At 42.7% G+C, this 14,507-nt stretch overlaps 1 protein-coding gene and 1 long non-coding RNA gene across 2 annotated transcripts in view; one reads left to right on the top strand and one right to left on the bottom strand.

Moving 5' to 3' along the window:
* The window catches only part of LOC129392231 (uncharacterized), a 35,581-nt gene that overhangs the window by 10,138 nt on the left and 10,936 nt on the right, over positions 1-14,507 (bottom strand). The gene's annotated exons all lie outside the window — the stretch shown is intronic.
* Positions 1-14,507, top strand: part of SPARCL1 (SPARC like 1) — a 59,881-nt gene that overhangs the window by 39,276 nt on the left and 6,098 nt on the right. Inside the window, exons 3-10 of the mRNA XM_007108920.4 lie at positions 431-607; positions 993-1,982; positions 3,305-3,377; positions 4,095-4,213; positions 4,448-4,568; positions 6,058-6,194; positions 8,396-8,544; positions 9,383-9,531. Coding sequence (XP_007108982.1) covers positions 431-607; positions 993-1,982; positions 3,305-3,377; positions 4,095-4,213; positions 4,448-4,568; positions 6,058-6,194; positions 8,396-8,544; positions 9,383-9,531 — 1,915 coding nt within the window. The remainder of the gene's footprint in view (positions 1-430; positions 608-992; positions 1,983-3,304; positions 3,378-4,094; positions 4,214-4,447; positions 4,569-6,057; positions 6,195-8,395; positions 8,545-9,382; positions 9,532-14,507) is intronic.

The following is a 14,507-nucleotide window of genomic DNA, read 5'->3' as shown; positions in this document are numbered from 1 at the left end:
GTGCCGCGGCCCGCCCGCGCCCGTGAGCCATGGCCGCTGAGCCTGCGCGTCCAAAGCCTGTGCTCCGCAACGGGAGAGGCCACAACCGTGAGAGGCGCGCGTACCGTCAAAAAAAAAAAAAAAAAAGTTTGAAAAACACAGAAAATAATTTCAAAAATCAAAGGTTGCTATTAGTGAAATCATTTTGGCCCCATCTTCCCCCATTCTCTGCATATATAACTTTTTCTTAATCATGATTGGGATTTTGTTTTCCCTTAAGATTATATTCTGACTATTTGCTTGTATCTTTAAAAATTCTAGAGAATATCTTTTAACTGATGTGATAAACGAAATATATTACTACTAACAATGATGGCAAGAAAAAAGTAGCTAGAAATTTTAAACATTAACATTTAGGCATGAATAACAAACCGGTTTTTAATTTTTTCAGACACAAGCAAGGTTCCTATCTGATCATTCCAACCCAACTGCTGATTCCTTGAGTTCCTTCCAACAGGCTGAAATGTTGGTAACATCTGAGCACACTGCAATCCCCATTGTAAGGGCTGAAGATGCAGAAAATGAAAAGGAAACTGACGTGTCCATAGAAGACCATCCCACTCATAAGGTAAAAGTAACATGGTTCTACTAGTACAGACTTTTGTCTCCCAAGGTCTCAATTCTAAAGCGTGGTCAAAGAGACTACCTTATTCACTCTAAGTTTAATTTTTTTAAGTTGATGATCACATCAACTGCCTCCAATCTCTAACAGAATTGTGAGGATTAATGAGTTTTACTTCTTGGGCTGAAGTGCTACATAATTGCTTTATTTCACAAAATTCAAGTTCAGGTTAAACTTGTAGCTATCGAATGTGAAGAACATCAAAAATAAGTTTATAAGACATTATGTGAAGAAAAAGAATTAAGAAATATTAATGTTGGCTCATGAATTGTAAATATGATGTAGATATGACATTATCATTTGTTTCAAGGGTAAACTTTTTTCTTTTTAGCCTGAAAAATCTTCAGTACTAAAGTCAGAGGAGGAAAACCATGACCAGTCAGCAGATCAGGACCAGAGTTACAGCCAAAACCTGGGATCACAGGATCAAGAGAAAAGTGAAAGTGACTTAATTGAGAATTTGGAGCATACACCAACTGAAGGTACATTGGACCTAAAAGAAGATATGAGTGAGCCTCCAAAGGAAAACCTCCCCGAGAGATTCCTTGGTCATGATGTTAGTTCCATTGTAGCTTCTAATCAACAAGAAAGCATCACAGAGACAGAGGAAAACCAAGGACAACCTATAAATGACTCATATTCTCAGTTGAACAGGAGCAGCAAACATAGCCAAGACCTCAGTGCTCAAGGAAACCAAGAGCAGGATCCAAATATCCCCAATGGAGAAGAGGAAGGGGAAAAAGAGCCAGGTAAAATTGGTGCCCACAGTGATAACCAAGAAAGGGAGAGAGAAGTTCCCAAGGAGCGTTCTAACGGCACGCAGGAAGGAGACAGTACACAGTCTGATGATATTTTGGAAGAGTCCTATCAACCGACTCAAGCAAGCAAGATGCAGAAAGATGAATTTGAACAGGGTGGCCAAGAACAAGAAGAGGAGAACTCCAATGCAGAAATGGAAGAGGAAACTGCATCAAAAATCAGTAAGCCCAATCAAGATGAAGAATGGCAGAGCCAGGAAGGAAAGCCTGGCCTTGAAGTTATCAGCAACCATGAGGAGATGGACAAAAAGGCTCTTTCTGAGCCTTTGCTGGTGGAGCCTACGGATGGTGGTACCATCACGCCCAGAAATCATGGCACTGATGATGACGGCGATGGTGGCCCCGGGCACAGTGCCAGCGAGGAGCACTTCAGCCCAAGCGAGGCTCTCCTGGAGAATGAAAGAGCTCAGTCCAATCACTATCACGTTACGTATGAGGAGCAAAGAGAAAAAGCACGTGAGAATGAGAATGTAGATGCCAGTGAACCTGTAGAAAACCGAGGGGTGAGATTATTTACAATGCTGCTTGTCCGATAAAGTGGTTAGCTTTTCAAAAAATAGCCATGACCTTTCTCTGTGCTCTTGCAATCCCTTGTGCTTATCTCTTAGTACATTACTCAAATGTATTATAATTATTTATTTTTCTCTACATCTCCATCATTTCATTAGTCTGAAAATGCCTGTTTTATTTGGGTTCCCCTAGAAGCATATCCTGGATTTTAGTGCAGTTTGTTTGAGAAGTTCAGGGAACAAAGAGGAGTGGAGAAGTGATACAGGGAAGGAAAGGAAGCTAATCCACGGTACGTAATTAAAGCCATGTAAAACACATTCCTCTGAATTATCCCCTCTGGAGAGTGAGGGAGCTGTGGCTTTTATATAAGCTGAGGATTACTAGGAGAGGCGTTAATTCCCCAGCACTCCCAGTCTGTCCTTGGGCAGGCCATACAGAGTGCCGTGGCTTTCCAGGCACAGAGATGCAGATGCTGGCAGCTGAACGTCCCTGGCACTAACTAGGGTGGTGAATTCTGATCGATCAGAGGGATGAGAGGCATGACAACGCTGCTCTCGCGCCTTGAGAGCAGGTGCCGGGTCATCGTCAAGTTGACCACCAATGTCTAGCAAAATGCCTCTAACATAATAGCGTTAAGAGATCCAGCAATGTTTATCGATTTGGCTATAAAGGCAAAGAACAAAGACTTCAGCTACAGCTTTCTGAAGCCAACACACACCAAAATGATAACCGGGAAACGGCAACAGGGTGAGGGAAGGGAAGAAACATATTGTTATTTGGTTGTTTAATCATTTGGAGCTTTCATGCAAAACTCTGGCAGCCACCCACCAGGAGTACCTGGCACAGCTTTGGGTGGGCAAGGTGAATACTAACTTCGATTCCTGAGAACTCTGCTGCCATTCTAAGGCAGGAGTTTTCTTACATTTTAGAAACCTGGTAAGAAACATTTCCCAGTGGCATCACAGAGATTACTAATGTAATCATGTCTTAACTATAGAATCACATGGTAATACCGCATTTCTACTGTTTTCACAAACCAAAGGGGAGGTTCCAACTTCACTTCTGATGTTAGTTCCAATGTTTATTGGGTAATCCCCAGAGATATAGCACTGAACCCAGTTCACAAAGATAGAAATGGCTCCTGTTCTCAGTGGGTTACTGTCTATTTCCACGGTTGCGGCTGGTGTCTCCTCCTTCTGAGATCTGAAGTGATTGGAGTATGAAAAGATCTGTGAAGGTACGCACAGTGGAAATATAAATTATGTAAAGGCTTTCCCTAAAATAGACTTCAACTTCTGCTCTTGTTATTATAAAGGCCAAGAAAGCAGAAAGCTCACCGAATGAAGATGACAGTTCAACTGAAGGCAACACAAGGGTGTACAGTGTCGGTGAGTACGGGCTAAGCAAGAAGTCTGTGACTCTATGAGGAGAGAGACGGAATGGGCTGTGTTGGGCTATCCCCAAGCCTTCATTGGTGACTACTGCACAGAATTTTTCCTCTCCCCACTCCTCCCCAAGGAAATGCTCCCATAAATTGTTCACATTCTCGTGTGCACATTTGATCTACAACTATGGTAACTGTGTTTACGAACTGGAAATCCAGTTACAATATTACTGCAAAAGCTAGAATTCTTTTTCTCTAAGTCTTTTTGCTTCGAAGAAGAAAAATTGATTCTACCTTATTTACACTCAAATCCATAACTTAGAATTGAGATCCCATATTTAACAAAGACCTAAGTCTTAATCACATACCCCAATCACAAAATTTTGAATTTCAACCATAAAATTCTCGTGGCTTATTTAACTTTTGACCAACTTGCACAGAACTGCTCTGTAGACGTCAGACTATGACCATTGCCGGCAGGTCAAGAAAAGTCGTTTGTTCTTTTTAAATCCCCAATCCAAACTGCAAAGAAATCTAGACTATTATACAAAATAGTCTGGAGCCAGAGGGTCCCACCTGAAAATTAACGCATCCATTAAAAAGGCTTCTAATGTTTTCCCACATTTTCTCTTACTCATGAAAATGGAACTGTCTGGATGAATTTGAGTTTACGTACTCAATTTAGCTTTGTCCATGTTTCCTGTCCAAACTTTTCTGTTAGATTCTTGCATGAGCTTCCAGTGTAAAAGAGGACACGTCTGCAAGGCTGATCAACAGGGAAAACCCCACTGTGTTTGCCAAGATCCAGTGACTTGTCCTCCTGCAAAACTCCTTGACCAAGTAAGGATTCTACAAAATGGTCTTTAAGGGACATCAAACAGTTAGTGATTTGAATGAAAGTAATTTGCAATTGAAATCTTGTGTTAAAGAAAAAGGTAAATGCCCAGGTTATCATCTAATACTTAAACAACAGTCAATAGAAACAGCAGTTCATTAGACAGAGTTTAAGGAACAGAGTGTTTTCCCAACGAACATTCCCAAGCTTGAGGTTTTTCTCATACTTGTCTTTCCTAGGTCTGTGGCACTGACAATCAGACCTATGCCAGCTCCTGCCATCTCTTTGCTACTAAGTGCAGATTGGAGGGGACCAAAAAGGGGCACCAACTTCAGCTGGATTATTTTGGAGGCTGCAAAGGTAAGCGTCTAGCCACCACTGCTGAAAGTGCTTTGGGTGAATCTGAATTATATATGTATATATATGTACTCATATATATGCAGATGACAACAACAAAAGGTGCATGTAGTTCTGAACCCAGGCTGCACATTAAAATAACTGGGAAGACTTTTTTAAAAATTAGAAGAATAATGCCCAGGCTTTAACTGTAAGAGATTCTGATTTAACTGGACTGGGTTGGAACCTTAGCATTGTTTTTTCACTTGTTTTTAAAGTAACCGAGACAATTCTAATGTGCAGCCGGGGTTCAGAACCACTGCGATAATGTGATCCGCTTGATAACAGATGAATCATTGGGATTTTGTTAAACTAGTTGTCCTCTTCCAAGAGCTCAGCCTTTGCCGAGAAGTTTTAGTGAAAGCGTAGACTTCCAGAATTTTCTGAAATTGTCTTCCCTCCCCAGGATACTCTCAAGTGTGTTTGGATCTCCTGGTCGCTAAGTGATTCTCCCCGTCAGCAGTGCCCACTAACCTCTCCTGTCTTTCCAGACACATGAGAGCATTCAGTTTCTCAGCCCCCTTGATGTTAGATGCAGCCATGTGAGTTGCTTTGTCCAGTGAAATCTGAGCAAAAATCATCCATGGGAGCTCTGGGCAGAGCATTTAAGAGCTGGTGTATGGCTCTCCATGCCCTCTTCACCTCGTGTTCAGATGATGCTGAGATGGCGGTGTCTCCCCCATCCTGAGCCCCGGAGAGACAGATGAGCAGAGCTCTCCTGCCAACTTACAGGGGACACGTAGCAGGACAGAGAAATAAACGTTTGATGTCATGTACAACATAGTAGTCAACACTGCTGTATGGTATATTTGAAAGTTGCTAAGAGAGTAGATCCTGAAAGCTCTCGCCACTAGGAAATAAAAAATTCAAGTAACTATATGAGGTTATGAATGTTTAACTAAACTTACTGTGGTAATCATTACACAATATATGTATGTCAAGTCATTATGCTGCATACCTTAAACTTACAGTGTGGTATGTCAGTTATATTTCAGTAAACCTGAAAAAAATGTTTGTTCCTTTAAGCCACTGAGATTTAACATTATTTCCACAGTATAAGCTAACTTCTGCCTTCTTCTCTTTTCTCCTAATAAGTAGCTCGTGTGACCTCCACCTCTGAATTCCAACTCTCTGATTCTAGAGTAGTGGTTCTCAGCCCTGGCTGCACACCACAGTTACTTCTGGAGCTTTTTAAAACATCCTGATGCCCAGGCTCCACCCCCAGATCAATCAAATCAGAATTTCTTTGAATGGAAGCTGGCATCTGGTATGTTTTTAAAACACTCCTGGCAATTCTGTTATGGCGCCAGGGTTAAGGACCACTGTTGTGAGGGAGGGGCAGTGGGGATGCTGTCAGTCCCCGGAAGTTGTTAAGCGTCCTGTTAGGAGGACTTTCCTTGGGACCAGAGTAAGACCCCAAAATTAAAATCAATTTACTTTCTGCCTGGAACAGCTATTCCTGCTTGTACGGACTTTGAAGTGACCCAGTTTCCTCTAAGGATGAGAGACTGGCTCAAGAATATCCTCATGCAGCTTTATGAACCTAACCCTGAGCACACTGGATATCTAAATGAGAAGCAGAGAAATAAAGTAAGTTATCCACGGCCAGCTACCTAAGCGTCTGTCTACGGGGCTTGAGGAAAAAAGTGTCAGGGGATGGGGGGGGTGGGGGGGGAGGGGTGTATCAGCCCTTCTTCTGCCTATCAGCAACCACACCTAGTTAACACCCATGGAGTGACAGAATAGTAGTGGTCATGGTTCACGCCTCAAAGTTTGGGACGCAGCCAAACCACTCGATTCCTACACGCAGGGCAGAGGTCTGACCAAGAGCTCTTGAACTCATCCCTAGAGCAAACTCTGTGGAGCAAAGTGAACCTCAATTCAGCGTTTATGTGTTCAGGCCCAGGCATGTTATTTAAATCTAAACGTGTTTTTTGCCTTTATAGGCCAGACATAGATTTATGATATAAGGGAAATCCATTATTAACAATGTCAGTAATATATTAAGATTAAAAAGTGCAGAATTTTAATCTTAGAAGTTCCCAGGGAAAATTCATTCATCAGATAGTTATTGAGTGTATACCAGGTACCTGGAATTGATTTACATGCTGGAAATACAGCAAGGGACCAAACAAAAATCTCTGCCTTCATGAGCCTACATTCTAGGCAAAGAGACGATGTATACTTATATACACGTGTATGCAAATATGAACATATATGCAAATGTATAAATGTATGCAAATAAACATTTATGCAAATATGTCATGTCAGGTGGGATGAAATATGCTATAAAGAACAAAATAAAACATGCAGGAGGGTGTGCATTAACTGTGTCAAATGCTGTTTACAGGTTAAGATGAGGACTGAGAGTTGGCCCCTGATTTGGCACGTGACAGTCATAGTTGACCTTGACAGGAGCTGTTTTTGCAAGAGAAAAGCCTGAATGGATAGGGTTCAAAAGAGAATAGGATGAATGACGTAAAAGCAGCAAGTCTAGAAGACACTTTGCTGTAAAGGGGAAAAGTGAAATGGGGGGCAGGTGGAGAGGAATGTGAGTTCAAGGGTCCTATCTACCAGCGGGAGGTGACAGAGGATGTTTGCATGCTTCGGGAAATAATCCAGTAAAGAAGGAAGGGTGCCCAACTGCCACAGGGTATTCTTGAGTGGATGAGAAGGGGTGAGCTTCTGAGCACCAGTGAGCGGCTGGGCTTAGTAGATGAGGAACGAAGGAATTTCATGCATGGCGACAAGGAGGGAAACTGGTAGATGTGTTCATGACAACAAGTAGACGTCCTGTTCTGATTGCTTCCAGTTACTCAGTGCACTAATAGGTAACGTCACAAGCTGGTGGTTTTATATGCATTGCCCCTAAATAATTTCTATCCTCTCTCTTTAACAACACATTGCCACAGACAGCCTTGAGAACATTAGATACGAAACAGGGAAATTTCAATGGGGGTGCCAAGCAGCATCACGCCAGGGCTAACCTGAGCCGCGGCAGGCACTGGATGGAAATACATAAAGGATTAAGAATGGAGTATGCCAGGACTTCCCCGGTGGTCCAGGGGTAAAGAATCCATCTTCCAATGCAGGGGACGCAGGTTTGATCCCTGGTCAGGGAACTAAGATCCCACATGCCGCGGGGCAACTAAGCCCACGCGCCACAACTACTGAGCTCACACGCCTCAACTAGAGTGCCCGCGCACCACAACTACTGAGCTCACACGCCTCAACTAGAGCCCGAGTGCCGCAAACTACAGAGCCCATGCGCCCTGGAACTGGCACGCCACAGCTGCAGAGCCCACGCCACAGCTAGAGAGAAGCCTGCGTACCACGACGAAGAGCCCACGTGCCTCAACTAAGACCCAATGCAGCCAAAAATAAGTTTAATTAATTAATAATAAATCTTAAAAAAAAAAAAAGAATGGAGTATGCCAGTGGGGAAGAAGAGAACTTTTCACCAACAAATGAACAATTTTGTCTCGGTCAGTTCAGCCCTTTTCATTGAAACCTTTTTATAGTTTTAAGAAATGTGAGGAACATCACTTGGTTAAAAGATCAAAAAACGACTTAAATTTCTTCTGAAAACCCCAGGGTTTTTTTAATGTTAGCTGTTATTCTATGCAGAAAGCTGTAGTGTTGATTAGAAGACATGTAATTTGTTCTCAAATAACATTCTGGGTTTGTTTTCCTCTGTCATGTTAGGATTACTCTTCAAGTAAAGTTTAGCAAGTGATAATTCCATTACACTTGTCTGATTCTCTAATGATCATCTCCCTTCCTAATCTCAGGTCAAGAAAATTTACCTGGATGAAAAGAGACTCCTGGCTGGGGACCACTCAATTGACCTTCTCTTAAGAGACTTTAAGAAAAACTACCACATGTATGTGTATCCTGTGCACTGGCAGTTTAGTGAACTGGATCAACATCCTAGGGACAGGTAAAAACGTTCCACCTTCCCATGAACTAGGTCATCTCCCTCATACAATGTCTAGTTATCTATACCCAAGAATTCTAAACAGATTTAGGAAACTTCCCAGTTCCATTTTAGAACACAGAAATGTCAAGCAAATACGGTTATGAGTCTAAACACAAAGCTGCTTTGAGGGACTTCCCTGGCCGTCCAGTGGTTAAGATTTCGCCTTCCAATGCAGGGGGCGTGGGTTTGATCCCTGGTCAGGGAGCTAAGATCCCACATGCCTCGCGGCCAAAAAACCAAAATATACAACAATATTGTAACAAATTCAATAAAGACTTTAAAGACTTTAAAAATGGTCCACATCAAAAAAAGTTAAGAAAGAAAGAAAAGAGCTGCTTTAAAAATAACAGAATATGGCCACAATTCCACAAGCTCCCAAGTTTACACGTTAGGGTCCAGCCTCCCGAGAGGCTCTTTCTACTCTCATTCTTGATCCTAAATTCTGAAGCTAATCTGATTGGCCCCAGTTGGATTAAGCACCTACGTCTGGAATGATCCGGTACGGCCGGTGGTAAGAGCCAGGTTGTATAAACAGGATTGTTGGGGTGCAGCCCTATAAATTTAGGGTGGAGGGAGGATAGTTCCTAGGGAAGAAGGAAACCTTATGAATTGACATCCCCAAAGCTGTCTGTCGTACCCACAAATCGTTTGTTTCATTTGTAGCTCTTCATGAAGGCACTACTTATTTGCCGTCCTCAGCAGCCTTGGGGAAGAAAAATGCCCTTGGTGGTCCTAAGAGTTAGCTGTTCATACACAAGTTAGTAACCCAGTTAACTGGCTGCCATTGATCTCATTGCAGAGTCTTGACCCACTCTGAGCTCGCTCCTTTGCGGGCATCTCTGGTGCCCTTGGAACACTGCATAACGCGCTTCTTTGAAGAGTGTGACCCCAACAAAGATAAGCACATCACCCTGGAGGAGTGGGGTCGCTGCTTTGAAATTAAAGAAGGTAAATTCATCATCAGCCCAGGGAGAGGGGTGTCCTCTTCTCCAGATAAGCCCTAAGAAGCCCTGCAGCCCTCATAGACAGGTCCTGCTGTGTGTTCAAATTGAAACCTAGAGACCACAAGGTGGCAGACTGCAAGGTTATTTCTTACTCCCTTTATGATCTCTGTTTCCAAGTGTAGCAAGGGTGAATATTTCAGGGGTAACTGCACTGAGGTCTCAGAAATTGGCTAAGCCTAAGAAAGTGATGCGAATCCAGAGAGGTGAGCCAAATCTCAGAAGGCTACCTTTCTACGGAAGGAAGGAAGGACTTTATATCCTTCCTTAACCTGAGTAGTGGGCCAAACTTTAAAAAATCATATGTGAAGAGTAAAACAGCAAGCTTGATTCTGAAAATGGGAGATGCCAGAAGAATCTTAGAATTTATTAGCAACACACTAAAGATTTTCACCAGTTGTGCCCAGGTGTTATTCCTTTAATCCAAAAGGAATTCCCCCTGCAGCGGAGGAATTTAAATGTAGACATCTGTTTTGCTAGGTTATGTCTTAATGTACTTCCTTTTCTTTTCCTAAGTTACAGTTGATTTTTATGAGCAAGCCTGTTTTTAATAATCGAGATATGAAAGATGTTCAAAAAATGAGCTGTCAGAACTGCTCACAGAATGTAAATCAACAATGAACATCAAATCTCTAAAGCAGAGGTTTTACCCGTGTGTTCACCACATACGTATATGTAGGATGACTATGCAGCCAAGAAATAAAGTAAGTTCATCAAAGGTCAGAGTTCCCCCCAAAGAGGTAACTTGTGTGAACTTCACTCTAAAAATATTCTTTATGCATATGTATGATGGCTTGAAATTGGAAAGAAAGAGTTGGAATATGAGGGTTTAGTTATTTATTGAGAAATAGATAAGCAGAAAAGGTCCTTTTCCTCTACAATGTTATTCTGTGAAATAAGTACAACTGCAATGAGCAAAGAATGAATAGTTTTGTAAGCACCTAGTTCTGTGTATTAGTTGTCTATTTCTGCACAACAAATTACCCTAAAGATTAGAAGCTTAAAATCTCTCTCACAGTTTCTGAGGATCAGGAATCTGGGAGGCCCTTACCTGTATGGATCTGCTTTAGGACCTGCTCTAAGCTCACCTACATGGCTATTGGTAGGAGGCTTCAGTTCCTCACCATGTGGTCCTTTGCCCAGTGCTGCTTATAACATGGTATCTGGTTTCCTCCAGAGCAAGTGATCAGAGACAGAGATAGAAAGAGAGAGAGAGAGTCCAAGACAGAAGCCGCAGTTCCCCGTAGGACTAATCTCAGAAGTGACGTATTTCTGCCATATTCTGTTTGTCACACAGTCTAACCCTGCTACAGTGTGGGCGGAGACCACAAGAGATGGGGATCATTGGGGGCCAGAGTGGAGACTGGCGACCACATACTGTTTACACCCTGTTAACATCAATAGTAAATTAACAGGCAATTAAGACCCAGTCTCATGCAAATAATGCCAATTTCCTTTCTAACACCTATTCTATAAGCACAGTACTTACAAATTCATATACATCCCTAAAAAGGGCTAACAATGTTTTTTCCAATTCCCATGTTGAAAAGATAAAATGTACCCAAGGACAGCTGCCCCGACCCACCCCCCTCCACCATTATCAAGAAAAAAACTTAGCTGGGACAGGACATATTTATGTATGCCCTTTTATATGGCATGTGATTTTAAAGGAGTGATCCAGAGGCAAATTTAAAGAGAGACCATTTAAGGAAACCAGTTGCACTTCACTGTTCCTTTGGAAATTTCTGGCAGCTCTTCAGCATACGGGCCTACTCAGGCCCTGTGCTGGGTGGTTGTCTGGGAGAAGCAGGAAGGGCTTAAAGTTCTGTGACTTGCTTCTAATGTTCTTGTTTGTTCACTGTGGTTTGGCCATGATTACATTTTGAAGAAGGGAAAGAATTATCACACAATAAGCCAATAAAGCAGATATTAAATATTCAGTCAGGACATGTAAACAAGTTACTGCTTTGGGATTCAGCTAGGGAAAGAAAAATAATGTCTATTTGTAAGCATACACATTTATTCCCGCAGGATGGAGAAATCCACAGGACAAGATAAATTGCAGCCAGTGTTGTCCTGAATTTTAACCTCCTTTGCTCTGAACTAGATGTGCTCAAATATTCCAGCTCTGTTATTAACTAGCTATGCGAATTGGGGCATGCCACTTATCCTCAGCAAGTCTCATTTTCCTTGTGTGTAAAAATGGGATTCAATGACGAGGTGAAGGAGTCTTATTTATTTAGTGCCTATGACATACTGTGGATTAACATATATCCACATTAATCTTTAGGAAAACCTTCCAAGCTAGATGAACAGGGGAAACGAGCCACATCATGCAGGTCCTACTAAGCCAGTTAAAGACATTATCCTCACAGTACTGGAGGATCCCCAAAGGGTTTTTAACAAGGGAGTGATTTCACTGGATTTGTACTTAAGGAAGATTCTTTTGTTTACATTGTGGATAAGCCAGAGAACTGTTGTGGTGAATCCAGGCAAAAGTTGATGAGAACCTGAATTAGGGCAGTTATAGTAGGGAAAAAGAAAAGTAAACACATTCAAATATATTTTAAAATATCAACATATTCAAGATGTAGTTGAGAATATAAACATATTCAAGATGTACAGTATGCAGAAATAATAAGACGATGTTTCATAGGAAATACGTGGAGGCAGGAAGCAGGAAGTTAGGTTGACAGGAAGAGAAGTACAATGCCTAGGTCCCTGGCACAGGCCAGCCAGTGTAAGGAGAGGTACCTTCCCCTGAGACAAAACACAAGAACAGAGGCAGGTTTGCGGGGAAAAGATAAATTCCATTTGGGACACATTAAATTTTGAAGTCGTTGGGTGACAACGTACAGTTGATAGTTGAGGGACTTCCCTGGTGGTCCAGTGGTTAAGACTCTGCACTTCCAATGCAAGGGGCGGGGGTTCGATCCCTAGTCAGGGAGCTAAGAGCCCACACGCTGTGCAGCACTGCCAAGAAAATAAAAATGAAAAAAAAAAAGATAGTTGAATATATGGGTCTGCTTTTCAAGACAGAATTTAGGAATTGAAATACATATGTGGGGATTGTGAGCATACAGAAAGTAATTGATACCAGGGAAGGAAATTAATTCTCTTAGGAAAATGTGCCGAGTTACATGGAGAAGGGTTTTGGGGTGAATACCAAGGAACAACATCTAGGTGATGGATACAGGAGGAAGGAGTACATGAAGCGGAATGAAAAGTCTCCTGAAAGGAAAGAGGATAGTGCCATATCTAAGGAGGTGTTTCAAAGAGGAGGAAGAGATCACAGTGCTAAATGCTGCTGAGATGTCAAGTAAGGTAAAAGACTGAGAATATTCATTGGACGTAGAAATAAAGATACCCTGGATGGCCTTGGAAGAGCAGTTTTTGTGGAATGGTAGAGATGGAAGCCAGACACATGAGAAAGAAGAGGAGATAAGAAAGGCTAAAGAGTGAAGGTTTGAAGGCAGGAATGAGCTAGAGAGGGATATAGAGTTGAGGGGAGCATTTCTGAGAATAAAAGAGGCTTGAGCTCTTATCATTTACTCATGCATTCATTCCTTCAACAAGTCTTTACTGGTGGTCTACATAGTACCAGGCACTGTTCTCAAGGCTGGATATGCAGCATATTTAAACATTAATGGGAAGGGCCCGGTAAAAAAAAAAAAAGGAAAGATTGAGGATATAAGAAAAAAAGAGGAAACTAGGGGAGAATTCTGAGATCAGAAGAGATCCTGAGCACAGGCAGAGGATTAGCCTCCAAGTCAACAGGAGGGACATCTCTCGTCTGAACAGAAAGAAGACAGCAAGATGGCAGAGTAGAAGGATGTGCGCTCACTCCCTCATGCAAGAGCACTGGAATCACAACTAACTGCTGAACAATCATCGACAGGAAGACACTGGAACTCACCAAAAAAGATACCCCACATCCAAAGACAAAGGAGTAGCCGCAATGAGACAGTAGCAGGGGCACAATCATGATAAAATCAAATCCCATAACTGCTGGGTGGGTGACTCAAACTGGAGAACACTTATACCACAGAAATCCACCCACTGGAGTGAAGGTGCTGAGCCCCACGTCAGGCTTCCCAACCTGGGGGTCCAGCAACAGGAGGAGGAATTCCCAGAGAATCAGACTTTGAAGGCTAGTGGGATTTAATTGCAGGACTTCGACAGGACTGGGGGAAACAGAGACTCCACTCTTGGAGGGCACACACAAAGTAGTGTGCACATCAGGACCCAGGGGAAGGAGCAGTGACCCCAGGGGAGACTGAACCAGACCTACCTGCTGGTGTTGGAGGGTCTCCTGTAGAGGTGGGGGGTGTCTGTGGCTCACCGTGAGGACAAGGACACTGGCAGCAGAAGTTCTGGGAAGTACTCCTTGGCGTGAGCCCTCCCAGAGTCCGCCATTAGCCCCACCAAAGAGCCCAGGTAAGGCTCCAGTGTTGGGTCGCCTCAGGCCAAACAACCAACAGGGAGGGAACTCAGCCCCACCCATCAGCAGACCAGCAGATTAAAGTTTTTCTGAGCTCTGCCCACCAGAGCAACACCTAGCTCTACCTACCACCAGTCCCTCCCATCAGGAAGCTTGCACAAGCCTCTTAGGAAGCCTCATCCACCAGAGGGCAGACAGCAGAAGCAAGAAGAACTACAATCCTGCTGCCTGTGGAATGAATACCACATTCACAGAAAGATAGACAAAATGAAAAGGCAGAGGACTGCGTACCAGATGAATGAACAAGATAAAACCCCAGAAAAACAACTAAATGAAGTGGAGCTAGGCAACCTTCCAGAAAAAGAATTCAGAATAATGATAGTAAAGATGATCCAGGACCTCGGGAAAAAAATGGAGGCAAAGATCGAGAAGATGCAAGAAATGTTTAACAAAGACCTAGAAGAATTAAAGAACAAACACCT

The sequence above is a fragment of the Physeter macrocephalus genome, chromosome 7 (assembly GCF_002837175.3).
Source record: "Physeter macrocephalus isolate SW-GA chromosome 7, ASM283717v5, whole genome shotgun sequence".
NCBI lineage: Eukaryota > Metazoa > Chordata > Mammalia > Artiodactyla > Physeteridae > Physeter > Physeter macrocephalus.
Note: the sequence above shows the minus strand (reverse complement) of the source record. Positions and strands in the feature narration are given on the sequence as shown.